Raw genomic sequence first — 27,679 nt, 5'->3', positions numbered from 1 at the left:
TAGTTGTGTTTTGGCTTCTCTATCACCGTCATCTGCCATTTTTAAGCATTAATTCTCCAATGCTTTGTGGACCTTTTCTACTCTTTATATAGGCTCAATTAGTTCCTTTATTTTTTAATTAATTCATTGAACATTTTCTCACATTTTTATATGAGCGTTGGCTCTTGAAGAAGTATTTATTACACATGTACTTTAACTTCAAAGGAAACTAGAAAAAAACAAACTGGAACAGGAAATTAATTTTCAATTTACAGGGATATTAACAGATGAAGTATAGTTAGAAAAAAATTTCTTGAAGCAGAATAACCACGCTGCCATTCAATCCTTGCCATTAATAAGGTTTGTCATAATACCAAATTAAATCTATTTTCAAAAAGTTCCGTGTTTTTTAAAACACATATTTTTCCCTAAATTTCAGCAAAAGGAGAAACTCCATTCAATGCAATAAATATTGAAGTGCTTACTATTTGTAAGGCATTGTGGGTACTGAAAAAGATGCTAAAATGAGTAGGTACCTCCTTTAGTAGCTGAGTGTGTGTCTTGTTTGTTTTTCAAAAAGTTTTTGCACAGAAAGAACTCTGGGGTCTGTGAGAGAATCATACAAATTCCAACATTCCTGCCTTTTATTCACCAGACGGAATACAAGGCACCTGATACTGTTAGTAAGTTTCACACATTAATTCAACGGATATTTATTGAGTGCTTATTACAGGTCTAGTGCAGGTCAATAAAAAAATCACAAAATCCCTGCCCCCATAGAATTTGTAATCTAGTTGGGGAGTAACAGAGAAGAAGCACATGAGTAAATTATGTAAGTAATATTGAGTGAAACAAAGCAGACGAGGAGCATAAGAAATTCTTGGTTTGGGTATGTTGTAGTTTCAAGCAGGGTTTCAAATAGGGTTGTCAGGGAGGGTCTCATTAGAAGGGGACCTAAAATAACGAGCTGAGTGAAGTAAATGTGTTAGCTAAAATGATACATTTGGCAAAGCATTCCAAGTAGAGGGGACAGCAAGTGCCAAGTCTTCAGTTGGGAGCATAACTGGCTTTTTAAAAGTTGAACTAAGAGCTAGGATGCCAGTGTGGCTGGAACTGGCTAACCAGGGAGAAAGCAATAGGAGAAAATTTAAAGTTTTAAGGGCTAGAGACTCTGGGCTTTACTCTGATGAAAATCTCTGGAGGCTTTTGTTGAGCAGAGGAGTGACATGGTCTGATTTACAGTTTAGGCTGTTAAAAACTTTAGACAACTTCAATCTAAGAGTTTATTTGCACACACGTGGGCTCACATACACATGCAGTTTATGAGGCATTCATCAGGCAGCAGCACTTAGAACAGGGAGAGGTTCAGAGAGCGCTTTACGGCACTGTGGGCAGGCAGTATTTGCAGACAAAAAAAGAAAGTGTCCCACAGAAAGCTTGATTGGTTATAGTTGGGCTTGTTTGGGCAGGACATTATGAAGTATTTGCCTAATATGGACATATTCTGATGAGTTGGCAGTCCGTGATTGACTGAAGCTCAGCTACTTGTCACAAGAATATACTCAGTTGCAGTTCATTTACATACTAAGTTAGGTTGCAGCTCCCTACATAGCAACTCAGAGTAGGGAGGAAGCTTTAGGCCAAATTTAATTTAAATTAAGTTGGAGCATGACCACAGTTGGTCATGGCCAGAGCTGAACACAGATATGGAAGCTAGCACAATATCTAGTAGCGAGAGATTGTGGTAGAGTACATGGGGTGAAATGGTTGATTCCTGCATTTTTGTTGGTGACACCATCATGATTTGCTGAAGAACAAAATGTGAGACAGGAAAGGACAACACAAGGAGCTGCCAGCTTTGGAAATCAGTTCAACTCTCATTATTACTTTTGCAAAAGATAGAGCGTTATGAATTTCTGGATTCATCATTCTTATCCCAGACTATTTAACCAGAATCTCCAGGATCATGGCCCTGGAAACAATACATTTAAAACGCTTCCTAAGAATTCTGCCGCCAATTTGGCTTGGACTACGGAGTCAGCGGGCTCGGGGCTCCGTGAACAACTTGTGTTTTTATACGGAAGAGCCCATGCCCAGAGTATAAGCTGGGAGTACAGCACTCTGCAAAGTGTGTAGGTTGGTGAGCTACTGGATTAATCTCTATCCCTGACGCTGGATGCAGTAGTACTCTAAGATGTCTCAAGTGGGTTGAGAACCATGGAAGGATTCCTGGAGGAGCCTGATTTCAAGTAAGTGTTTCTCAGGCTTTTGGTAGGAGGACAGAAACGAAGTTGAATGAAAAAGACAGTGGAGTAGGACTGAGAAGTGACAGCGATCCACGACAGACCTCTCTTTTTCTTTTCTTTCTTTTTTTAATTGCATTTTAGGTTTTGGGGTACATGTGAAGAACATGCAAGATAGTTGCATAGGTACACACATAGCAGTGTGATTTGCTGCCTTCCTCCCCTTCACCTATATCTTGCATTTCTCCCCATGATATCTCTCCCCAACTCCCCACCTCCCGCTGCCCCTCCCCTATTCCCCCCAACCAACCCCAGTGAGTAGTGCTCCCCTCCCTGTGTCTAGAAAGACCTCTCTTTTTCAAGACCCACCAGATCGCAGCCCAGGAGAAGCCACAACGAGGCGCAGGTGCGACTCCACAAAGGCCACGCCCTTCGTAGAGAAGGGCCAACCCGTTTCCCGCCCGGAGGAGAGCCTGGGTTTCCGGGAGGACCTGATTCTGGGAGGGACCAAACCGGATAAAGGTTGCGCGCCCACTTCCGTCGGTCTTCCGGTTCACTAATACGCGATTTCGCAGATGGGCGTGAATACGCTGTCCCTCTGCGCAGGCGCGTTAGGCGCGCGGCGCAATGCCGGGGCGGCACGTTTCTCGAGTCCGGGCCTTATATAAGCGCGTCTTGCAGCTGCATCGTGTTCTGCCCCCGGACCTCAAAGCCCTGGGTGATCAGTATGTTAAGGACGAATTTAGGAGACATAAGGCCGTTGGTTCTGACGAGGCCCAGCGTTTCTTGCAGGAATGGGAGGCAAGTGGCGCCCTAGTTTCTTTGCCCAAGACCTTTGGGGTCCCTCGGTGTCCCGGTTTCTTGTTCCATGGCCCCATCCAGGATTAAACAGTGCAACAACCTGTTTTGTTTGAATTAAACTGCGTAATGCTGTTCAGGCGACACTTTCCAAAGTTTCTCCCACGGGTTTCTCAGTGGAGCAGTTCCCTATTACTTCAGCGTCTCCAATTCAGTTTAACTTTTGAGCTCCTGCAGATGCCAGGTTCTGGAAGGGTGAGGATAGGTCACAGAAATGAGCAGGTCGTCGTTAAGTGTCCAAAGACCTCAGGAGCTTTTTGTTCCTTTAAGTACCTTTGTACGTAGTAAGAGCCCATTAATAAATTAATGGCTCTCTTATTAGTTTTCAAATTTAAAGGATTATTTCCCTGTTATTTCTTTAATCTCAGCTCTCTTGGTGGGTTTAAATAATTTTCTCACTTGACCGTTACAGAAATCACATAGCATGAAAAAGACTATAGGTTACAATAGACTGGAGATTACAAACGGTGAAGGAGAAAAATGCTGGTGGCAGTTAGGTCAGGCGAAAGTTGTTTCTTCCGGGGTCTCAAGTCAGTGTTACATCGCCATGCACCATTGCTCTAAATATTAAAGGGACACATGCACTAGCAATAAGTCATTTGGCTTTTTTTTTTTTTTTTTTTTTTAGCGAAGACAAAAGGTATTCAGAATATTTCGTGGGACTCGGGGCCCTGCAGGATAGCCCATAGTTTTCACTTGCGTATATCGAGAAATGAATGCAGTTAGAGATTAGAATGACAGCTAAGGTATTTGAAAGCATGAGTTGGAGCTGGTATGAAAATAGAGGTAAGCGATTCCTCAGCCTAAACAGTTGAAGAGGAGATGACTGAAGTCTGCTTTTTAAAAAAAAAAAAAATCACGAAAGAATGGTTAGGGTGAACACAAAATTTACACTGACTTCCAGAATTCTTATTTGTAGAATTATTGAAGCTTTTAAGAGTGACATTTAGAACAATGGGGGAAATTTGGAACTTTCTTGAAAATCATGGTGTATTTGGTTTAATTCGCTTGTCTGAAGCCAGGGAAGTTGAAGCTTTTCAGATACAGAGCACTTTTAATAAGGTAATTTGGTCTTAGGGCCTGAAGAACTGGAGTCAGATTGAGTCTCTGATATTAATATTAAGTGTCAGATAATTTTCCTGGTCTTATTTTCTCATCTGTAAAAGTGTTTATATATGCATCTCAAAATTTATTTATGTAAATGTATTTACAAGCCCTTGTATTTTGTTATGAAGCTATAAGATACTGTATTAAAGTATTTTACATCTTTTAAGGTATGTCATTTTGTGGCTGTACACGAAAGAGAGTAGCCTTCTATTGGGAGGAAATAGGTTATTTTGAGAAGTCTTAAAATGTAAGAATTTGGAAGCCTTTTAGGGAAAAAGTAGGAAAGAATAGCAACTCAGAAAAATTGATAATAGGTTGTAGGAGAGAGAGAGGGTATATAAAAGAACTGCATAAATAAAAAACGTGTTAGTTGACCTAGTAGGCTTGGTAACAGGTATGGAGCGTTTTAAAACTCATAAACATAGAGAAGAGTAGGAAGACTACAGAGTTCCTCTGCATCCTGTTTTCCCTTATGTTAGCATTTTACATAATCAGGGTACAGTGATCAAAAGCAAGAAATTAACATTGCTACAATACTATTAACTACAGGCTTTATTTACATTTTGCCAGTACTTTCACTAATGTCCTTATTCTGTTCCAGGATCCCATAGGGATTCTACAATGCATTTAGTCATTCTTTTTCCTTAATCTCCTTTCTGTGACTGTTCCTCAGTCTTATCTTTCATGACTTTGATACTTTTTTGAAAAGTACTGCTCTGTTACTTTGTGGAATGTTTCTCAATTTGAGTTTGTCTGATGTTTTCTGGTGGTTAAATTAATGTTATACATTACTGAGAATAGCACAGGAGCGAACTGTTCTCAACACTTAATGTCAGAGAGTAAATGATATTAACATGACTTCTTACTGGTAATGATAATGGTGATCACTTGGTTAAAGTGATAATCTGCCTGGTGTCTCCACTGTAAACTTAATATTTCCCCTTTGAAATTAATACATAGTTGGAGGTAGGTACTCTCTCAGGATTTGCAGATGAATACTAATCTTAGCATTCATTGAAGGATTTTGGCATTGTGTTCCAATGGTGTTTTTTTTGGTTTCCCTTATTCTTTCTGAATTTTTTAGTTGACATATGTCTGTAGAGAACAGTTTTCCTATCTTCCCCATTGTTGACCTAGTGGAGTTAATGAATTGGCAGCTGGGTAAAGATAAATTTAAACCTAGTTATCTCTTTGGATAACATAATTCTCACAGTTGCAAGGCAGCTTAATCTAAGCCTGGGAGTAAGAATTGGTAGATTGGATCCTACTAAGAAAGATACTTGAAAAACTGGTCATTTTGGAAGAGTAGGGCTAGAGAAGATGCTAATGATTTGGAGGGGAGAAAAACCTGGCTAGAGAAGTTTTATCCCCAGAGAGTAATATACTTAAGACTTCCAAGTCCTTCTCCCCAACATGTTCTTCAAAACATGTAATTTATGATTGTTTTACTAGATATTGCTAGATATGATATGGATTTTTATGTCTTTGTTGTTTTTCAGTTAGTGCTGATTACAAACTTGGCACCTGTCGACTAAGTAACTGTTGTGGACTTCTAACTTAATATGTTATGTAGAGTCTGGTCTGCACAATCCCAATCGCTCACACACATCTAAACTTAATTATGGACTTGAATGTATTCTGAATTTGTTTTACATCTGTGGGCAATGTTGGGTATAGTTACCACTTGATAGAATGGGATCAAGAATGCTAAAGGCCATGTATTTGGAAGAGAGTTCTGTAATCCCTTTATTTGTGATCCTGGAAAACTGGCAATATCATAATAGAGAGAATTAAGCTGGGGGAAGTTTTTGTTCAAGGGCCACTTGAGGCAGGGTGGAAGGAAAGTATTTCATTTTAAGGATAGAAATGTAAAACGCATGTTTACAGAATAAATAGTGAATTTATTAATTTCTTACCGGAAGAAAAAATACAAGTTCAGGAAGAGTTTTTGGGAATCTATTAAGGGAGAATGTACGATAACTAGTTTGTAAAACTGTGCATTGTAATCTCTCAACTCTTAGGAGGTAACCTTTAGAAGTGAAATTGAGACTCCACAGATTAGGGGTCTTACTACCGCATTTTAAGTGTTCTAACTGTGCTCATTTTTGGGGAAGTTGATTTAAGTAAGGCTTTCTTCTCTCTTTGCCTACCACTTATTTTGTGGTAAATCAGAATAAACATTGAAGATTAAACAGATAAAACATGTTGGTGAGAGAATATGAGACAAAGAGCACAGAAGAGTGTGCTCTCAGGAGCTACCTGAATAGACTTCATGTGTTTAATTTTTCTTTCTCTGTCTCATTTATTTTTCTCAGTTGCCCCTTGCCTGGTTTCTGTTGTTTTTCTTAAGGAGCTGCTTTGTTCTGTGTCTGTTGGGGAATGTTTTTTAAGTGTTAGTTTTGTTTCTAGAAAACAAAGGCATAAACATTTTGCAGATAGTTTTGATCACTCACTATTGTCAGACAATGTGCCAGGCATTTAGGGTGCAAAAATGAACAATAAATATATTTTACTTTCATGGTGTTCAAAGTTTAGTAGAAAAGGACAATTGTAATATAGTATGAAAGAGTGTCTACTAAATGCTGTGGGATCAAGGAGGAATGGAGGAAGTTGAAAGCTACACAAGATGATTAAGTCTTGAGTAGGTCAAATTTACCATGTCAAAAAGAGAACTTTCTAGAAAGAGGGAATAACATATGCAGAAGCATTGAGGTAAGAAACAGTATGACGTTTTTCCAGGAACTGCAGTGTTGTGTTTGGAATTTAGCATTTTATACAGAAGATGAGGAAGAAATAAAGCTAAAGAGGTGGCAGGAGACAGGATATTTTGCTAAGGATTTTAAGTTTTTATTTTGAATCATTGAAAACTTTTTAAATAGTAGAAATGATTTAAATAATATTTTAAAAAGATCATGTTAGCAGCAATATAGAGGAATAATTGAAGAGCCAGATTGAAAATAGGGAGAACTGTTAGTAGACTGATGTAGTAATTCCAAGCCAAGTAGGTATATGCCTAAACCAAGACAGAGGCCTTGAAAATGGAGAATATGGATTTATGAGGGGTTTTTTTTTTTCTTTTAAAGTAGAATGGAACTTGACTTGTTGACCAATACAGTATTAGTGAAGGAGAAGAAAACAGAATGGATAACTTCTGAATTTGGAGCATGATACCAGTAACCAGAATAGTTATGCAGGAGGAACAGATTGGGAATGAGTTCAGTTTGGTGTGCTTTGCGCGAAAAATTCTTGAACTCCAGACCTCAGGTGATCCACCCACCTTGGCCTCCAAAGTGGCTGGATTACAGGCGTGAGCCACCACGCCCAGCCTTGTGCTAAAAATTCTGATGGAACAGTTAAGTGGAGATGTTCAGAGAGACAAGTGTTGGGCTGATGCTCAGGAGACAGATTGTGGCTGGAGATAGAGATTTGGAATTTATTACCTGTAGTTGGTGGACCAAAGATGTGGGTGGAAGTGCCCCTTTTGGGTATAGTATAGGGGAACTTGGTCAAAGATAGAACATTAACATTTAGGAGTTAAGAGATTGAAAGTAGTAGTATAGTGCTAGAATTGTTTTATTTTTTTCATTTGTATTTAGTTGTTCCTAGCTACTGCTGCAAAGGAATGTACTTTTTAACTTTTTAAAAAATTTAAGTTTTGGGATACATGTGCTGAACCTGCAAGTTTGTTATATAGGTATACATGTGCCATGGCGGTTTGCTGAACCTATCAACCCGTCATCTAGGTTTTAAGCCCAGTGTGCATTTGGTATTTGTCCTGAGGCTCTCTCTCCTCTTTCCTCCCATGCCCCCGACAGGCCTCAGTGTGTGATGTTCCCCTCCCTGTGTCCATATGTTCTCATTGTTCAACTCCCACTTATGAGTGAGAACATTCAGTGTTTGGTTTTCTGTTCCTGTATTAATGTGCTGAAGATGATGGTTTCCAGCTTCATCCATGTCCCTGCAAAGGACAGGAATTTATCCTTTTTTATGGCTGCGTAGTATTCCATGGTATATATGTGCCACGTTTTCTTTATTCTGTCTATCATTGATGGGCATTTGGGTTAGTTCCATATTTTTGTTATTGTAAATAGTGCTGCAGTAAATGTGTGCACATGTGTCTTTATAATAGAATGGTTTATTATCCTTTGGTTACCTACCCAGTAGTGGATCAAATGATATTTCTGGTTCCAGATCCTTGAGGAATTGCCTCACTGTCTTCCACTATAGTTGAACTAATTTACACTACCACCAACAGTGTAAAAGCAGTCCTATTTCTCTGCATCTTCAGCATCTGTTGTTTCCTGACTTTTTAATGATGTTTAAATCCCATTTGACAATTTTGGCTTTTGTTGCCATTGCTTTTGGTGTTTTAGTCATGAAGTCTTTGCCCATGTTTATGTCCTGAATGGCATTGCCTACGTTTTCTTCTAGAGTTTTTATGGTTTAAGGTTTTACGTTTAAGTTTCAATCCATTTTGAATTAATTTTTATATAAGGTGTAAGGAAGGGGTCCAGTTTCAGTTTTCTGCATATGGCTAGCCAGTTTTCCCTAAACCATTTATTGAATAGGGAATCCTTTCCCCATTGCTTGTTTTTGTCAGGTTTGTTGCAGATCAGATGGCTATAGATGTGTGGTATTATTTCTGAGATCTCTATACTGTTCCATTGGTTTATATGTCTGTTTTGGTACCAGTACCATGCTATTTTGGTTACTGTCGCCTTGTAGTATAGTATGAAGTCAGGTAGCCTGATGCTTCCAGCTTTGTTGTTTTTGGTTAGGATTGTCTTTGCTATATGGGCGCTTTTTTCATTCTGTATGAAATTTAAAGTAGTTTGTCTTCTCTTTTCTTCTTTATTAATCTGGCTACCAGTCTGTCTACTTTGTTAATCTTTTCAAAAAACAGCTCCTGGATTCATTGACTTTTTTCTTTTTGACGGGTTTTTCATGCCTCCGTCTCCTTCAGTTCTGCTTTGATCTTAGGTATTTCTTGTCTTCTGCTAGCTTTTGAATTTGCTCTTTCTTCTCTAGGTTTTTTTTGTTGTTGTTGTTGTTTGTTTGTTTGTTTGTTTGTTTTTCTTCTCTAGTTTTTAAAATTGTGATGTTAGGATGTCAATTTTAGATTTTTTCCATTTTCTTATATGGGCATTTAGTGCTATTAATTTCCCTCTAAACACTGCTTTAGCTGTGCCCCAGAGATTCTGGTATGTTGTCTCTTTGTTCTCTTTGGTTTCAGAGAAACTACTTTCAGGGACCCCAATCAATTGTAGCTTTGGTCTTTTCACATAGTCCCATATTTCTTGGAAACTTCATTTGTTCCTTTTTAATCTTTTTTCTCTAATCTTGTTTTCATGATTTATTTCATTAAGTTGATCTTCAGTCTCTGATATCCTTTCTTTCGCTTGATTGATTTGGCTATTGATACTTGCGTATGCTTCACAAAGTCTCATGCTGTATTTTTCAGCTCCATCAAGTCATTTATGTTCTTCTCTAAATTGGTTATACTAGTTAGCAATTTGTCTCACCTTTTTACAAGGTTCTTAAGTTCCTTGCATTGGGTTAGAACATGCTGTTTTAGCCTGGAGGAGTTTGTTATTACCCACCTTCTGAAGCCTACTTCTGTTAATTCATCAAACTCATTCTCCATCCAGTTTTGTGTCCTTGCTGAAGAGGAATTGTGGAGGAGAAGAGGCATTCTGGTTTTTGGAATTTTCAGCCTTTTTGTGCTGGTTTTTGCTCATCTTCGTGGATTTACTTTGGATGGGGTTTTGTGTGGGGTCCTTTTTGTTGATGTTGATGTTACTGCTTTCTGTTTGCTAGTTTTTCTTCTAAGAGTCAGGCTGCTTTTCTGCAGGTCTGCTGTGGTTTGTTGGAGGTCTACTCTAGACACTGTTTGCCTGGGTATCACCAGTGGAGGCTGCAGAACAGCAAATATTGCTGCCTGCTCCTTTTTTTGAAAGCTTCGTCCTAGAGGGGCACCAGCCTGATGCCAGCTGGAGCTCTCCCGTACTGAAGAAGAAAATTAAATTATGACAGTGGCAGTCTGTAATTGCTGCATAATAAAATAAAGTCTACTGTATTGTATTCAATATAAAACCTAACCCTCAGCTCTGCTTAAAATTAGCTAACTCCCCATAAGACCTACTTTATCTATTCTCCACACATTCTCAGCAAAGTTCCCAGGCATCTCAAGACTCCTGTTTTTCTTGCTGATCAGCTGCAAGGTCACAGGGCAAGGTAACACCCAAATGATGTACAATGTGTTTCTCAAAATGCTATTTTTCAAAGGTAATGTACATCATAAGACATGTTACAAATTAATTAAGTGTTCTTTGTCTTGGCTTCTGTAAACCTGTTAGCTGCTGTATCATCCTGGATGTATAAAAAGTACCCCATTTTCTTTCTCCTTTGCTCATCCTTGGTATGCTAATCTGCTGAGCCAGTGGCCAACTTAAAAAATCCTCCTGTTTCACCCACTGGTCTCTCTGGTCTCCTGAATATTCTGCAGCAGTATGAGGTGTCTGTCAACCCCTGTTGGGAGGTCTCTTCCAGTCAGGAAGCATAGGCGTTAGGGACCCACTTGACGAGGCAGTCTGTCCCTTAGCAGAGCTCAAGCACTGTGCTGGGAGAACCTGCCTTGTCAGGATCCACTGCTCTCTTTGGAGCCAGCCAGCAGGAACAATGAAGTCTGCCGAAGCTGTGCCCTTAGCTGCCCCTTCCCCCAGGTGCTCTGTCCCAGGGAGATGGGAGTTTTATCTATAAGCCCCTGAGTGGGGCTGCTGCCTTTCTTTCAGAGATGCCGTGCCCAGTGAGGAGGAATCTATGGAGGCAGTCTGGCCACAGCCACTTTGCTGCGTTGTGTTGAGTTCCTCCAAGTCTTTAGAGGAACTTACCCCTGACAGTCAGGGGAAAACCACCTATTCAAGCCTCAGTAATGGCAGACACCCCTCCCCACCCAAGCTGGATGGTCCCAGGTCAACTTCAAACTGCAGTGCTGACAGTGAGAATTTCAAGCCAGTGGTTCTTAGCTTGCTGGCCTTCATGCTAGTGGGACCTGCTGAGTGAGACCACTTGATTCCCTGGCTTCAGTCCCCTTTCCAGGGGAGTGAACAATTTGTTCTGTTTTACAGGGGTTTCAGGCACCACTGGGGTATGAAAAAAAAAAAAGAACAAAACTGCAGCTAGCTTGATGTCTGCCTGAAGAGCTGCCTAGTTTTGTGCTTGAAACCCAGGGCCCTGGTGGTATAGGCACATAGGGAATCTCCTGGTCTTCAGATTGCAAAATCTATGGGAAAAGAGTAGTATCTGGGCCAGATAGCACAGTCCCTCATGGCTTCCCTTGGCAGGGAAAGGGAGGCCCCCGACTCCTTGCACTTCTCTGGTGAGGCGATGCCCCACCCTGCTTTTCCTTGCCCTCTGTGGGCTGTACCCACTGCCTGACCAGTCCCAGTGAGATGAACAGGGTACCTCAAGTGGAAATGAAGAAATCACCTGCCTTCTGCATTGGTCTTGCTGGGAGCTGCAGACTGGAGCTGTTCCTGTTTGGCCATCTTGCCACATCCAAGATAATCCATTTTCTTTTTCGTCCCTTCAAGTAAAGGCAACAATCTCGCTATCATGGACTGACCATTTGTAACTGCTCCTACTTCTTGAATATGTTCAATTCTTTGTACTTGTCTGATAATCTAGATGTCATAACATTTTCTCTCTCATTTTATTTTGTTGCATTTCAAGAGGAGGAAATGTTTCAGATTTCAGGTAGCCATCCCTTTGTAATATCTTGGGATTTTTTTTCTTATATATGATTTTGAAGTGGATCATCAGATATGTATGATTAAGTGTCGTGTCACCTATATTTGAGTTTTCTTAACTTACCTAATTTGAGGACCTCATTTCGTTGCTTTTTAACATCTTGATTTATAGTTTTATTTTAGCGTGCAGGAGAACAGGAATAAATTGCTTCTCTCTTGAGTGAATGGATTGTATGTGTCAGGGATACATCTCCCAGATATGAATGGGTCAGTTAGGTCTCAGTCAAATTGTCAATTCTGCATTTTACTCATTGTTGGTGTTTTTGTGATGGTTTACTGAATGGTGATGTGTCACACATATGTGTTTTCTACATCAAGTTTTAACTTTTAAAAAATTTTAGGCATATTGTGATACTTAACTAATGGCTTAAAAAGGAGTACAAGAGAAGATATAAAATAGTTTATCCTTGCAACATAAAATGTTTTCTCGTTTTTAATGTCTGAAACACTTAATGAAGATTTTAAGATACTACTCCTTAAGAATATTTGTTATTAGTGTTATAAGATGTGTTATAACAGTGCTCATGATAAAGTAAAAGTATTTAAAACCATAATTCAGTCAATATTGCATGTGTTATTGACTTTATGGTATGTTACTGGAAGACTGGTGTATGTTTCTTTTTATTTAATTTATTTTTATTGCATTTTAGGTTTTGGGGTACATGTGAAGAACATGCAAGATTGTTGCATAGGTACACATAGCATTGTCATTTGCTGCCTTCCTCCGCATCACCTATATCTGGCATTTCTCCCCACGCTATCTCTTTCCAACTCCCCACCCTCTGCTGTCCCTCCCCTATTTCCCCCCGACAGACCCCAGTATGTGATGCTCCCCTTCCTTGTCCATGTGCTCTCATCATTCAACACCCACCTATGAGTGAGAACATGTGGTGTTTGATTTTCTGTTCTTGTGTCAGTTTGCTGAGAATGATGGTTTCCAGGTTCATCCATGTCCCTACAAAGGACACAAACTCATCGTTTTTTATGGCTGCCTAGTATTCTGTGGTGTGTATGTGCCACATTTTCCATGTCCAGTCTATCATCGATGGGCATTTGCATTGGTTCCAGGTCTTTGCTATTTTAAACAGTGGTGCAGTGAACATTCGTGTGCATGTGTCCTTATAGTAGAATGATTTATAATCCTTTGGATATATACCCAGGAATGGGATTGCTGGGTCAAATGGAATTTCTATTTCTAGGTCCTTGAGGAATTGCCACACTGTCTTCCACAATGGTTGAACTAATTTACACTCCCACCAACAGTGTAAAAGTGTTCCTATTTCTCCACATCCTTTCCAGCATCTGTTGTCTCCAGATTTTTTAATGATCGCCATCTAACTGGCATGAGATGGTATTTCAATGTAGTTTTGATTTGCACTTCTCTAATGACCAGTGATGATGAGCATTTTTTCATATGTTTGTTGGCCTCATGTATGTCTTCTTTTGTAAGGTGTCTGTTCATATCCTTTGCCCAATTTTGAATGGGCTTGTTTTTTTCTTGTGAATCTGTTTTAGTACTTTGTAGATTCTGGATATTAGCCCTTTGTCAGATGGGTAGATTGCAGAAATTTTTTCCCATTCTGTTGGTTGCTGATTCACTCTAATGACTGTTTCTTTTGCTGTGCAGAAGCTGTGGAGTTTCATTAGGTCCCATTTGTCTATTTTGGCTTTTGTTGCCAATGCTTTTGGTGTTTTGGTCATGACGTCCTTGCCTGTGCCTATGTCCTGAATGGTTTTGCCTAGGTTTTCTTCTAGGGTTGTTAGGGTGTTAGGCTTTATGTTTAAGTTTTTAATCCATCTGGAGTTAATTTTAGTATAAGGGGTCCAGTTTCTGCTTTCTGCACATGGCTAGCCAGTTTTCCCAACACCATTTGTTAAACAGGGAATTCTTTCCCGATTGCTTATTTTCATCAGGTTTGTCAAAGATCAGATGGTTGTAGATGTGTGGCATTGTCTTCAAGGCCTCTGTTCTGTTCCATTGGTCTATGTCTCTGTTTTGGTACCAGTACCATGCTGTTTTGATTACTGTAGCCCTGTAGTTTATTTTGAAGTATGGTAGTGTGATGCCTCCAACTTTGTTCTTTTTGCTTAGAATTGACTTGGCTATGCAGGCTCTCTTTTGGTTCCATATTAAGTTTAAGGTTTTTTCCAGGTCTGTGAAGGTCATTGGTAGCTTAATGGGGATAGTGTTGAATCTATAAATTACTTTGGGCAGTATGGCCGTTTTCACGATATTGATTCTTCCTAACCATGAACATGGAATGTTTCTCCATCTGTTTGTGTCCTCTCTTATTTCATTGAGCAGTGGTTTGTAGTTCTCCTTGAAGAGGTCCTTTAAGTTTTTTGTCAGTTGTATTCTTGGGTATTTTTTTCTCTTTGTAGCAATTGTGAATGGCAGTTCATTCTTGATGTGGCTCTCTTTAAGTCCGTTATTGGTGTGTAGGAATACTTGTGATTTCTCCACATTGATTTTGTATCCTGAGACTTTGCTGAAGTTGCCTATCAGTATCAGGAGATTTTGGGCTGAGGTAATGGGGTCTTCTAGATATACAATCATGTCGTCTGCAAATAGAGACTATTTGACTTCCTCCTTTCCTATTTGAATACCCTTTATTTCTTTTTCTTGCCTGATGCTCTGGCTAGAACTTCCTGTACTATATTGAATAGGAGTGGTGAGAGAGGGCATCCTTTTCTAGTGCCAGATTTCAAAGGGAATGCTTCCAGTTTTTGCCCATTCAGTATGATATTGGCTGTTGGTTTGTCATAAATAGCTTTTATTATTTTGAGATACGTTCTGTCAATACCTAGTTTATTGAGGGTTTTAACATAAAGGGCTGTTGAATTTTGTCAAAGACCTCTGCATCAATTGAGATAATCATGTGGTTTTTGTCTTTGGTTCTGTTTATGTGGTGAATTACATTTATAGACTTGTGTGTGTTGAACCAGCCCTGCATCCCCGGGATGAATCCTACTTGATCATGGTGGATAAGCTTTTTGATGTCCTGTTGCAATCAGTTTGCCAGTATTTCATTAAAGATTTTTGCATCTATGTTCATCATGGATATTGACCTGAAGTTTTCTTTTCTTGCTGAGTCTCTGCCAGGTTTTGGCATCAGGATGATGTTGGTCTCATAAAATGATTTGGGAACGATTCCCTCTTTTTGGATTGTTTGGAATAGTTTCAGAAGGAATGGTACCAACTCCTCTTTGTATGTCTGGTAGAATTCAGCTATGAATGCATCTGGACCTGGGCTTTTTTTGGATGGTAGGCTCTTAATTGCTGCCTCAACTTCTGCCCTTTTTATTGGTCTATTCAGGGTTTTGACTTCTTCCTGGTTTAGGCTTCGGAGGATTCAAGTCTAGGAATTTATCCATTTCTTCCACTTTTACTAGTTTATGTGCAAAGAGTTGTTTGTAATAATCTCTGATGATGGTTTGTGTTTCTGTGGAATCTGTGGTGATATCCACTTTATTATTTTTTATTGCATCTATTTGAATATTCTCTTTTCTTTTTTATTAGTCTGACTAGTGGTCTGTCTATTCTGTTGATCTTTTTGAAAAAACCAGCTCCTGGATTTATTGATTATTTTTTAAGGGTTTTTTGTGTCTCTATCTTCTTCTGCTTTGCTCTGATCTTAGTTATTTCTTGTCTTCTGCTAGCTTTTGAGTTTTTTGATCTTGCTCCTCTAGCTCTTTCAATTTTGGTGATAGGATGTTGATTTTAGATCTTTCCTTTCTTCTCATGTGGGCATTTATTGCTATATATTTTCCTCTAGATACTGCTTTAAATGTGTCCCAGAGATTCTGGTATGTTGTGTCTTCATTCTCACTGGTTTTGAAGAACATCTTTATTTCTGCCTTTATTTTATTATATATCCAGTCAACATTCAAGAGCCAGTTTATTTAGTTTCCATGAAGCTGTGCAGTTCTGAGTTAGTTTCTGAATTCTGAGTTCTAACTTGATTGCACTATGGTCTGAAGGAATGTGTTGATTTCCATTCTTTTGCATTTGCTGAGGAGTGATTTACTTCCAATTATGTGGTCAATTTTAGAGTAGGTGTAATGTGGTGCTGAGAAGAAAGTATATTCTGTGGATTTAGGGTGGAGAGTTCCATAAATGTCTATGAGGTTTACTTGGTCCAGGTCTGAGTTCAAGTCCTGGATATCCTTGTTAATTTTCTGTTTTGTTGACCTAATATTGACAATGGGGTGTTAAAGTCTCCCACTGTTATTGTGTGGGAGTCTAAGTCTTTATGTAAGTCATTAAGAACTTGCTTTATGTATCTGGGTGCTCATGTATTGGGTTCGTATATATTTAGGATCATTGGCTCTTCTTGTTGCATTGATCCTTTTACCATTACTTAATGTTCTTCATTGTCTCTCTTCATCTTTGTTGGTTTAGAGTCTATTTTATCAGAGACAAGAATTGCAACTCTTGCTTTTTTTTGCTCTCCATTTGCTTGGTAAATCTTCCTCCATCCCTTTATTTTGATCTTTTGTGTATCCTTACATGTGAGATTGGTTTCCTGGATACAGCACACCAATGGGTTTTGGCTTTTTATCCTGTTTGCCAGTCTGTGTCTTTTGATTGTGGCATTTAGCCCATTTACATTTAGGGTTAATATTGTTATGTGTGAATTTGATACTGCCATTTTGATGCTAGATGGCTGTTTTGCCTGTTAGTTGTTGTAGATTCTTCATTATGTTGATGCTCTTTAGCATTTAGTGTGATTTTGGAATGGCTGGTACTGGTTGTTCCTTTCTATGTGTAGTGCCTCTTTCAGGAGCTCCTGTAAGCAGGCAAAACAGCCATCTAGCATCAAAATGGCAGGATCAAATTCACATATAACAATATTAACCCTAAATGTAAATGGGCTAAATGCCACAATCAAAAGACACAGACTGGCAAACAGGATAAAAAGCCAAAACCCATTGGTGTGCTGTATCCAGGAAACCAATCTCACATGTAAGGATACACAAAAGATCAAAATAAAGGGATGGAGGAAGATTTACCAAGCAAATGGAGAGCAAAAAAAAGCAAGAGTTGCAATTCTTGTCTCTGATAAAATAGACTCTAAACCAACAAAGATGAAGAGAGACAATGAAGAACATTAAGTAATGGTAAAAGGATCAATGCAACAAGAAGAGCCAATGATCCTAAATATATACGAACCCAATACATGAGCACCCAGATACATAAAGCAAGTTCTTAATGACTTACATAAAGACTTAGACTCCCACACAATAACAGTGGGAGACTTTAACACCCCATTGTCAATATTAGGTCAACAAAACAGAAAATTAACAAGGATATCCAGGACTTGAACTCAGACCTGGACCAAGTAAACCTCATAGACATTTATGGAACTCTCCACCCTAAATCCACAGAATATACTTTCTTCTCAGCACCACATTACACCTACTCTAAAATTGACCACATAATTGGAAGTAAGTCACTCCTCAGCAAATGCAAAAGAATGGAAATCATCACATTCCTTCAGACCATAGTGCAATCAAGTTAGAACTCAGAATTCAGAAACTAACTCAGAACCGCACAGCTTCATGGAAAATAAATAAACTGGCTCTTGAATGCAGTTTCTTCATTGTGTTGATGCTCTTTACCATTTGGTATGTTTTTGGAGTGGCTGGTACTGGTTGTTCCTTTCTATTTCCTGCTGCTTTCAGGAGCTCTTGTAAAGCAGGCCTGGTGGTGATGAAATCTCTGAGCAATTGCTTGTTTGTAAAGGATTTTATTTTTTCTTCACTTATGAAGCTTTGTTTGGCTGGATCTGAAATTCTGGGTTGAAAGTTCTTTTCTTTAAGGATGTTGAATATTGGCCCCCACTCTCTTCTGGCTTGTAGGGTTTCTGCTGAGAGATCTGCTGTGAGTCTGATGAGCTTCCCTTTGTGGGTATCCTGACCTTTCTCTCTGGCTGCCCTTAGCATTTTCTCTTTTATTTCAACCCTGGTGAATCTGACGATTATATGCCTTGGGGTTGCTCCTCTTCAGGAATATCTTTGTCGTGTTCTCTGTATTTCCTGGACTTGAATATTGGCCTGCCTTACTAGGTTGGGGAAGTTTTCCTGGATATTATCCTGAAGAGTATTTTCCAGCTTGGATTCATTCTCTCCATCACATTCAGGTACACCTAGCAAATGTAGATTAGGTCTTTTCACATAGTCCCATATTTCTTGGAGACCTTGTTCATTCCTTTTTGCACTTTTTTCTCTAATCTTGCCTTCTCTTTTTATTTCATTGAGTTGATATTCAATCTCTGTTATCCTTTCTTCTGCTTGGTATGTTCTGCTGTTGAAACTTGTGTATGCTTCGCGACGTTCTTTTGTTGTGTTTTTCAGCTCCATCAATTCACTTATATTCCTCTTTAAGCTGTTCATTCTCATTAGCATTTCGTCAAATCTTTTTAAGGTCTTAGTTTCTCTGCATTGGGTCAGCATATGTTCTTTTAGCTCAGAGAAGTTTCTTATTAGCCACCTTCTGAAGCCTGTTTCTGTCAATTCATCACACTCGTTCTCCATCCAGCCTTGTTTCCTTGCTGGTGAGGAGTTGTGATCCCTTATAGGAGCAGAGGCGTTCTGGTTTTGGGTGTTTTCATCCTTTTTGTGCTGGTTTCTTCCCATCTTTGTGGATTTATCCACCTGTCGTCTTTGTAGTTGTTGACTTTCAGATTGGGTCTCTGAGTGGATGTCCAGTTTGTTGATGATGAAGTTATTTCTTTCTATTTCTTAGTTTTCCTTCTAACAGTCAGGCCCCTCTGCTGTAGGACTGCTGAGGTCCACTCCAGGCCCTGCTTGCCTGGAGATCACCTGCAGTGGCTGTAGAACAGTAAGGGTTGCTGCCAGTTTCTTCTCCTATCTTTGTCCCAGAAGGATACCTACCAGATGTCAGTCTGAGCTCTCCTTTATGAGGTGACTCTTTGGATATACGGGGTTAGGGAGCTGCTTGAGGAGACAGTGTGCCCTTTATAGGAGCTCAAGTGCTGAGCTGTGAGCTCCTTTGTTCATTCAGAGCTGCTGAGCAGGTATGTTTAAGTGTGCTATGGCAGAACTCATAAATGCCTTTTTTTCTCCCCAGGTGCTCTGTCCTGGGGAGTTAGGGCTTTATTTATAAGTTTCTATCATGCTGCTGCCTTTTTTCAGGGCTGCCCTGCCCAGTGAATAGGCAGTCTAGTCACAGTCTGCCTGCAGAGGCTTTGCTGAGTTGCTTTGGGCTTCACCCAGCTGTTGTGTGAAGTTCCCTGCAGTCCTGTTTATACAGGTATAGTTAGAACTGCCTCAGCAATGGTGGCCCCCCTCTATAATGGCGGACTCTCTCTGTAATGGCGGTCTGCCTCAGCAATGGCGGGTTGCCTCAACAATGGCAGAGTACCTTCACAGTGGTGGACTGCCTCGGTAATGGCAGACACCCCTCCCCCACACAGCTGGACCTTCATGGGTTCAGCTGTGCTTGCTATGAAACTCTCAATCTAGAGTGTTTCAGATTGCTGTTCTTTTTTTTTTGTGGGGGTGGGACCAGGCAAGCCTGATCACTTGGCTCCCTGCCTCAGACCCCCCCCTTTTTTTCAGTTGAATGGGCAACTCTGTCTTCCAGGTCTTCCAGTTGCCTGTTGAAAAGGCTCTGGGATCTGTATGATTTCCCATGTGGTGACCCACTGCACTGGCTGAAACAGCTGCGCTGAGATTCGTGGTGCTTTTTTGCCTGGGAATCTCCTGGCTTGACTCCCTGTTTCAGTCCCCTTTTTTATCAGTGAAATAGGCGACCCTGTCTCCCAGGAGCTCCAATCACCAGCTAAAACAGCACCTGGACCCGGGTATTTTGTGTGGAGACCCGGCAGACTGGCTAAAACAGTCACGCTGGTGTCTTGTGGGGCTCCTCTGCCTGGGAATCTCCTGGTCTGTGGGCAATAAAAATCCTTCTGGATATGCAGTGTCCACTCACCCTCCACGCTTTCGCTGGGAGCTGCAATCCTGAGCTGCTCCTAATTGGTCATCTTGGATCCGTCTCCTTCTTTTATTTTAATGATTCAACATTTATTTAAATTTTCAGGTTTAAAATAATGGTAATGCATGATAATGTTAATATGCTAGTGGTCATAGTTCAGAAACATTGTATGTGTGTGTAGGTTATGTGTATACGTAATATGGAATCTTAAAATTTGAAGTTTTTGTACAGAATTTAAGGTGATTAAAATTATATATCCATTGAAAGGAAAAGAAAAATAAATTAAAATTCACGAAAAATATGGGAAAGAATATATGGTTAATATTAATTTTACTTGTTCTACTTATTAAATTGTAGTTTATGGTTGCTTAATAAGAACGCATATACAACTGAAGTTTTACATAGGGAGTTGAATTAACTGAAAGAGAGCTTCTGATTGTTTTGTTAAATAATCCCCTTTTTTTTCAGTTGGTGCACTTTTTTTTCCCTTTGAGACAGGATTTTTCTCTGTTGCCCAGTCTGCTCTCAAACCCCTAGGCTCAAGTGATCCTCCTGCCTCAGCCTCCCTAGTAGTGGAGATTAAGTTTTTTCTTAAATTGAAGTAATAGATACAGATGGCTTAGAAAAATTAATTAGTGTAGAAGGGCTTATAATAAAAAGCAATGTATTCTTTCCTGTTTATCTTTTATGAGGACATTTTTTGTTTTATTTTGTTTTCTTTCATGTTTCAAATGTCTTGGGAATTTTGGTTATCTGTCCATATTTATGAATAAAGCAGTAAGAACTGACCAAGAACTATTCATATAGATAGGCTGGGGGAAATTTCTTTTAGGGTTAGCATTTCAGTTAATCTTGCCTGTATTTGCTTCCTGCTTCTGATGTCCTCCCTACCTCATGTTTGAGTTCACTTGATTTTGGCAGCTTGGCTGTCTCTTTAGCTGTTTTCTCCTCTGTTTGTATTCTGAGCTGTGGCCTCCTCCGTCTGCTCTGTTTCATTATTTACACTGTTCTTCTGCTTTCCATCTTCAGAAATCTGTTGAAATTTTTTAGCCACTAATGGCTCCATTCTTGTCCTCTTAGTCATTATGGATTATTCCTTTTAAAAATTGCTTTACTAATAGTTTTGCATGGTTTTGGAAGGGAGAGGATAAAAAACAAGCTCTTGTAATATCTCCAGTCTGTCATCTTTACTTGGAAATCTTTTCATTTTAAAAATGAAGAAATTAAAGCCTATAGAAGTAAAATGACTTTTTTGATATTGATACAGGATTTTTTCAGTGCTGCTTTGCCATCCAGAAATCTTCTCTGGTCGGCAGCACCCCTGCCCAGTCCTCGCTTAGCTCTGAGCTGGCCACTAGGCTTGCTCTGTCCACTCAGCCTGTCAGGCTGTGCTTGGCTCAGACAACCAGCCTGGATCCCATGTCCACTGAGTATGAGCCAGGCACAGAGCAGCAAGGGATATGTGAGCAAGTGACTGTAGGATCCAGCCATGGTTCACAGCCAGGTGCACTGGCTGCTATGGTGGGTCTGTGGCAGGTTAAGCAACTCCAGGCACTGGCTTTGTGTGAGGCTGTGGCTGGATCAGGCATACCCCAGTGGCTTCCACCTTGGGTGCCAGCATCTGGATGAGGGGGAATGCAGTGGTACCAGAAAACTCAGAGCCATTAGCAACCATGGAGCCCCAAAGGTGGTGTTTCAGCATGTCACAGCTTGTTTCTGCTGTCTGCAGCCCAGCAAACTGGGGCATGTCATAGCTCTGGCTCTGGTAGTCCTTGAGTTTGGGACCTCAGAAGGGTCCTACCCCTTCTTTCATAGACCAGCTAGTGGGAGTGTGTCACCACCTGCAGCTTGTTCATGTTATAGCTTGTTCAGTGCCACCGACCCTTGGGGCAGTGTGCTGGCCCTACCCCTCCAGTGCTTCCTGTCATTTGGGGCAGCAGCTCTGTGATGGCAGAGGTCGGGAAGGCTATGGACTTACAGTAGCTGCTTTTACATCCACCATTTGCTGGGTCCCAGGTTCTTGTTCCACATCTAAGAAGAATAAGGTTATGGGACAACCAGAGAGTGAGTGAATAAGGTGGAAAAGTTTTATTCCACTCTCCACACAAGAGGAGACCTGAAGTAGGTAGTCCCTACCTGAAGGGGAGTAGTCTCCACCTGTGGTTGAGTCCAGGGGTTTTATGGGCTCATAATGGAGGAGTGTATGCTGATTGGTCCATGAGTAGGCCTGGAAAAAACACCTTTTGATTGGCTAAAAAGGCATCAAGGAAGTTCTCTATCTGGTCATAGACTTCACCAGGAACTGGTAGCTTGTTTTTCAGGCTCCAGGCTGTTTTTGGCTTGCAAGTCAGGTTTCACTGGGACCCACCCTTGTCTGCCTAGGAATTTGTCTGTCTCCTGCCACCATCAGTATCATATAGCTAGATAGGACAAAAATGTTGTGTTCTTATTTTATGACAGTCTAGTCAATATTTAAAAATAATGTTTCCAAAAAACTATTATACTTTTATATGCTGTAAAATGATTACAGATTTTTTTTCTTTGAATCTTGCTTGTTTGCTTCTTATAATTTGTCTATTTGATTTTTCAATTTTTTTATTTTTCCTCAGGGAAAAGAAAACTTCTAATCATCTTTTTATCTTCTACACCCCTAGCACAATGTCTTGCAAACCAGTGTCTAAATATTATTTGAATAGTAATTTATTTTTATGTTTATTAGCCTGAAGTGCTAATTGCCTGATATTTCTATTTGAAAGATTGTTTTCAGTAACGAGATGAGAATAGAAATTGATGGGCTATAACTGTTAAACTTTCTTAATAATCAGACACATATTTGTTTTCTGTGTAATTTTTTGAAAGGTTTATTTGGGCCTTAATTGTCTCAAGAGGGAAAATAATATTTTCCCCCTGAATTAGAGGTGGACCAAAAGGTTCCTTTTTACCTCTAAGATGTGATTATATTATGAGGTGAGTTAAATTGTTAATCAAATGTTTGGTTAAAATATAAAGGCAAATGGAATATTTGGGATTAGTATGTGATTGACCACATTAATATGAAAAGAGCTTATTTAGCTTAATAGGAAACAACTTAAAGCTTTACTAAAAAGAATGGGCAAAAGGGACTCTAATAGGTCATTCTGTGATTTATGTACAAAGATGTTAATTGGTGTGTTGCATTTCTATAGTAAAGTGAGACATTTAAATTACTGTAGATATCCAATGATAGAATAATGAAATTATAGTCATATGATAAATGGGTTAGTATGCAGTTATTAGAAATGGTGTTTCAGAAGAACTAATAACATGGAAAAACATAATTACATATAAACCATTTATCTTTGATGATAAGATTAAGAATGACTGCAATTTTGTTCTATGTACCTGAGATTTTCCTCATTCTCTGCAAATATCAGGTGTTACTTTAGTAATTATAAGGAGGTTATTAAGAATACCTTTTAAAATGGATTGGATGTACTTAATATTTTTACCCATCTTATTTCACAAAAGACTTGAGGCAGACACGTTCAATGTGTCAGCTACTAGCTCCTTATGCATACATTTCTTAATTTTATCTTTTATATTTTATAGGTTCAACTTAGACTTTTTCATGTTTCATAAATGTTAATGTCAGCTGTATATTTTGTATGATTTCTTGTTGAATTTTGTAAATGAAGTAAAATCTAAACATGTATAGATTCAAAATTAAACCTTATGTAAATATTTTTAACCATTAGAAAAATATTTGGAATCTTTAGGCTCAAAGCTGAGATCAGAAAATCAACATTTGGCATCATCACTGTCATCTATCTGGTCTAGTATTATGTGTTGGTAAGCAACATGAAAAATCTTTTCATGTTTAATTTCTTAGAGATCATACTTAAATGTTAAATGATTTTTCTATTAACTTAATTTGATAAAAATTAAGTTACCACGTAGTAACTGTATTCTATTTTAATTTTTTACCTTTTCCCCCTATGTTTTGTAGAAGGTAAATGAAGGCTGATAGTGGGGTAGGATTGGGAGGGGATATAGGTTAACTGTTGGTTTGTGTTCTGATACATCAATCAAGGAGGATGGAAGACAAGTAAACAGGCTCCGCTTGGCTTAGAAACCAGTACGTTATGGAAAGATATTCTAAGTAGGTATGTGCCACCCTGATTGTGATTATAGGGTCTGGTAATTGATCTTGTAGCCTGGAGTTGGACTTTACCAACATAACCAGAAATGATAAGACTGGCAGCAGACTCACATTACTTAAATTTATATAACATTGAAATATAAATGAGAGTACTGATTTATTTTTTTCTGCTGCTAGGGGAGGAGGTGCTGATAAAGAGGGCTCTCATTTTCCAGTAGTTAGAATATTTATATTTACTTCCAGGGGACACCTTTTCAGATATGTCTCATAACCACATATTGTTTTTTGATTTTAGAAAGTGAGTAAGTAGTATTTAGTGAATTTTAACACCCAGTGGGATCTAGGGTGGTACTGTAATCAAATACATTAATATATATTCAGAAAAAAATTTGAGTATTCACAGTAAATGGAGTAAATACTTTATGTACATTTATATCAGGATTTGCTGCCAGATAAGTTCTCAAAGAGCTTTTGTTTTTAAGAACTTCTTTGACTTCAGGGGACCTCTATTAAGCTTTCTGGGAAACTGAATTAGTATTTAGATGGTTGTCTGGTAAACGTAGAATTAAAATGACAGGAAGCAGGTAGGCATGAAAGCTTTTTTTCATAAGGCCTCACTGTATCTGCAGTAGAAAACATCCCTTTAGTGATTATTTCTATAGGTCCCAGTTTCATTGCTCTTTTTTCCTGAATAGTATTGAATGCATATTAGAAGTTTGCCCTCACTCCTTTATTTTTTTGTTAACCACCTTCTTTCTGTTGAGGTATCATTATTATTCTTAAACATGTTAATAGATTAAACCACTTCTTACTTAGTTTTACCTAGGCCTGAAAAATTTTAGATTCTTCTCTTCGCCTGAAAAGTTAATTAGCTTAACTCCAGAGGAGGGAGAATCATAGTTGCCTCATTTACAAGTTTTTGCTCTTCTTTACTCCTAAATCAGTGTAACTCAAAGCATTTCTAAAGTAAATTGCATTTTGCTTTCTGAGCTCAAATATTTATGCTTTATTTGATAGATTTAAAAATTATATTATGGTTTATTTTCCTTTAAAAGACGCTTCATTGTTATAGCAGAAAACAAACAAAAAACCCAAAGCCAAAGCAGAATATTATTGTTCATATCACAAGGTAAGTAGGAACGGTTTCTGTACTTTGATGCAATGACTCTTTCCTGATGAAGAGGTCTATAGTTTGCTTAAAAACTAACCCACTTAAAACTAAATCCATACACTTTTCATGCAGCTGACTCCCTCCCTGCCTTTCCAAAGCTAAGAATGGCAGCAGATGATATATAGCAAACACATACCTGCAAAAACAGCTACAGCAACCATCTCGGTGAGATGACTGCCAGCTGTAGCCTCAGTTGATCTGGCTTCACAGCACACACCTTGAATGTGGCCCTTCCAAAAAGTAACATGTTTATTGCCTCACACTTCCAAGCATGGGCCTCAAGAATTTGTCTATGTGATTTATTTATTTTGTAAGCTATAGATACATACAATTGATAACTCTGGATTTCTGGTGAATAACCAGAGTGAACACCACTTTAAAAGAAAAATGCTGTGAATATCATTAAATGCCTTTATATGGCTAAGAGAAAGATGCATGGAGTGAGAGAACTTCTTTTGTTTTTGAGAAGGAGTCTTGCTCTGTTGCCCAAGCTGGAGTGTAGTGTCATGATCTTGGCCCACTGCAATCTCTGCCTGCCAGTTTCACAGGATTCTCCTGCCTCAGTCTTCCAAGTTGCTGGTATTATAAGCTCCTGCCACCATGCCTGATTAATTTTTGTATTTTTAGTAGAGACAGGGTTTCGCCGTGTGGACCGTGCTGGACTTGAACTCCTGACCTCAGGTGACCCGCCTGCCTTTCCCTTTCAAGGTGCTGGGATTATAGGTGTGAGCCACCTTACCCAGATGAGAAGAACTTCTTTAAAATGTTTGGAAATTTTTGCAACTTTGATACAGTTTCTGGGTGCTCATAACACCTTTGACTATTGAATGCACATACTTAAAATTTTCAGAACACTTAGAAACTGCATTGTGATCATATTCTAATTTTGTAATGAAATCTACTAAGGGCAGAGACACATTCGCAAAGAGGTGTATTATGGTGTTTTCCCTACTCTGGAATTTACATGGAAAGAGATGTTCAGTTTTATTTTTTTCATACCCCCTTCCTTAATCCTCTCTTTTTCCTATCTGTCATCCTCTTCATCCTAGTCCCCTTTGTTTTTTCAGGAACCGTAGCTTTCTTTTTTGGACTGTCAGATTTTCCTGAAGTGGCTACATCCTTGTCATATTTCTCATTCAGCTTTACTCCCTTATTATTGTAAGGCTGCTTTTTGCTATCACTAAGGTTACTCTACATCATAACTAACATTTTGGTCTTTAGTTAAGATGCCAGTGTTTGTGGATTTGTTCTTAGGGTGCAACTCTCAACAGAACAAGAAGCTAGCTGGCAGTGACAGTTTGTGTACATTAGGATCCTTCTTCCTGCCTCCCTTAGCAGCTCCAAAATATTTCATTTCCAGATCATTGAATTTAGATTTCCTTTCTTAGACATTGTCTTTGACCGGTGAGAGCACTTCTTAAGAAACTGCCACACTAACGGGGATCTCTGGATTTTTCTTTTTGTACTTCTGGCCTGTACAAAGAAGGTATAGTAGCTTTTAGCCCATTGGTTTCTTTGGGTCACCTTTAGTCACATTGATTCTGTAATTTGCTAGTCCATGAATATATTTTAAAAGAATAATTTGGTAGGTTCATGATTATTAGGATAGATACAAATATAATTATCAGAGACGATCTTAAATATGCATTTCTATGCATTTTCTGTTAATGTATTTGGTTTCACCTGCTATATTTGTCAGGTTATTGGGACAAAGACTAATAATAGGAGTTTCTGAAGCTTGATACTATTATAACTAACTAATTTAATACCCTTCAGTGTATTTCTGAAGAATTGTTGATAAATTGCTTTTTTTTTTGAAATATAACTTTTAGTGTATTGGCAAACTTACTAATTAAAATAGTTCTTTTGTGAATCCTTTAGAAAAGTGAATTATCAAAGTATAATCTGTTTTTTTGTATAAGCCTGTATTTGCATACATCGAATTTGTTTTAAATAGGGCATGTCTACAAATCTTGATACATGTGTCTGAAAAGAAAATTTCTGTTTCACGTGAATAATTCAGATTTTGTCTTACTTTACTTTCGATAAAGTAAGACAGGCCAGATTATTTTAGTTCCACTCTTTTTAACAATATGCTATCAAAATATGCTTTACAGCCTAAATTAAGGGGGTGGCAAGAGTTTGTATAAGATTGAACTACAGTACATTTTTAAACTGTATTTACCTAAATAGTAATGGGTAGTGTGAAGTTAGGCAAAGTTTAAAAAGTTATTCAGAAGTTTTCTTCTTTTTTAAAAGCATAACTGGGATCTGAAATTTTTTGTTGCGCCTTGGTCTTTAGTTGTAGAAGTAGATGTATATGGTGCATTTAAATATAATGTTTGTTCTCTTACTGTAGTTTGATTAGTTTATTGCTCTGCTTAATACTTGGAAGATAGTAATAATTCTTAGTTT

General features: G+C 38.8%; 1 protein-coding gene across 1 annotated transcript in view; it reads left to right on the top strand.

Moving 5' to 3' along the window:
* The first annotated feature begins 2,830 nt into the window (after nt 1–2,830).
* SDHAF3 (succinate dehydrogenase complex assembly factor 3) overlaps nt 2,831–27,679 on the top strand; it is a 64,637-nt gene continuing 39,788 nt past the window's right edge. The window contains exon 1 of the mRNA XM_002751539.7: nt 2,831–3,023. Coding sequence (XP_002751585.1) covers nt 2,850–3,023 — 174 coding nt within the window. The 5' untranslated portion in view covers nt 2,831–2,849. The remainder of the gene's footprint in view (nt 3,024–27,679) is intronic.

The sequence above is a fragment of the Callithrix jacchus genome, chromosome 11 (assembly GCF_049354715.1).
Source record: "Callithrix jacchus isolate 240 chromosome 11, calJac240_pri, whole genome shotgun sequence".
Taxonomy (NCBI): domain Eukaryota; kingdom Metazoa; phylum Chordata; class Mammalia; order Primates; family Cebidae; genus Callithrix; species Callithrix jacchus.
Note: the sequence above shows the minus strand (reverse complement) of the source record. Positions and strands in the feature narration are given on the sequence as shown.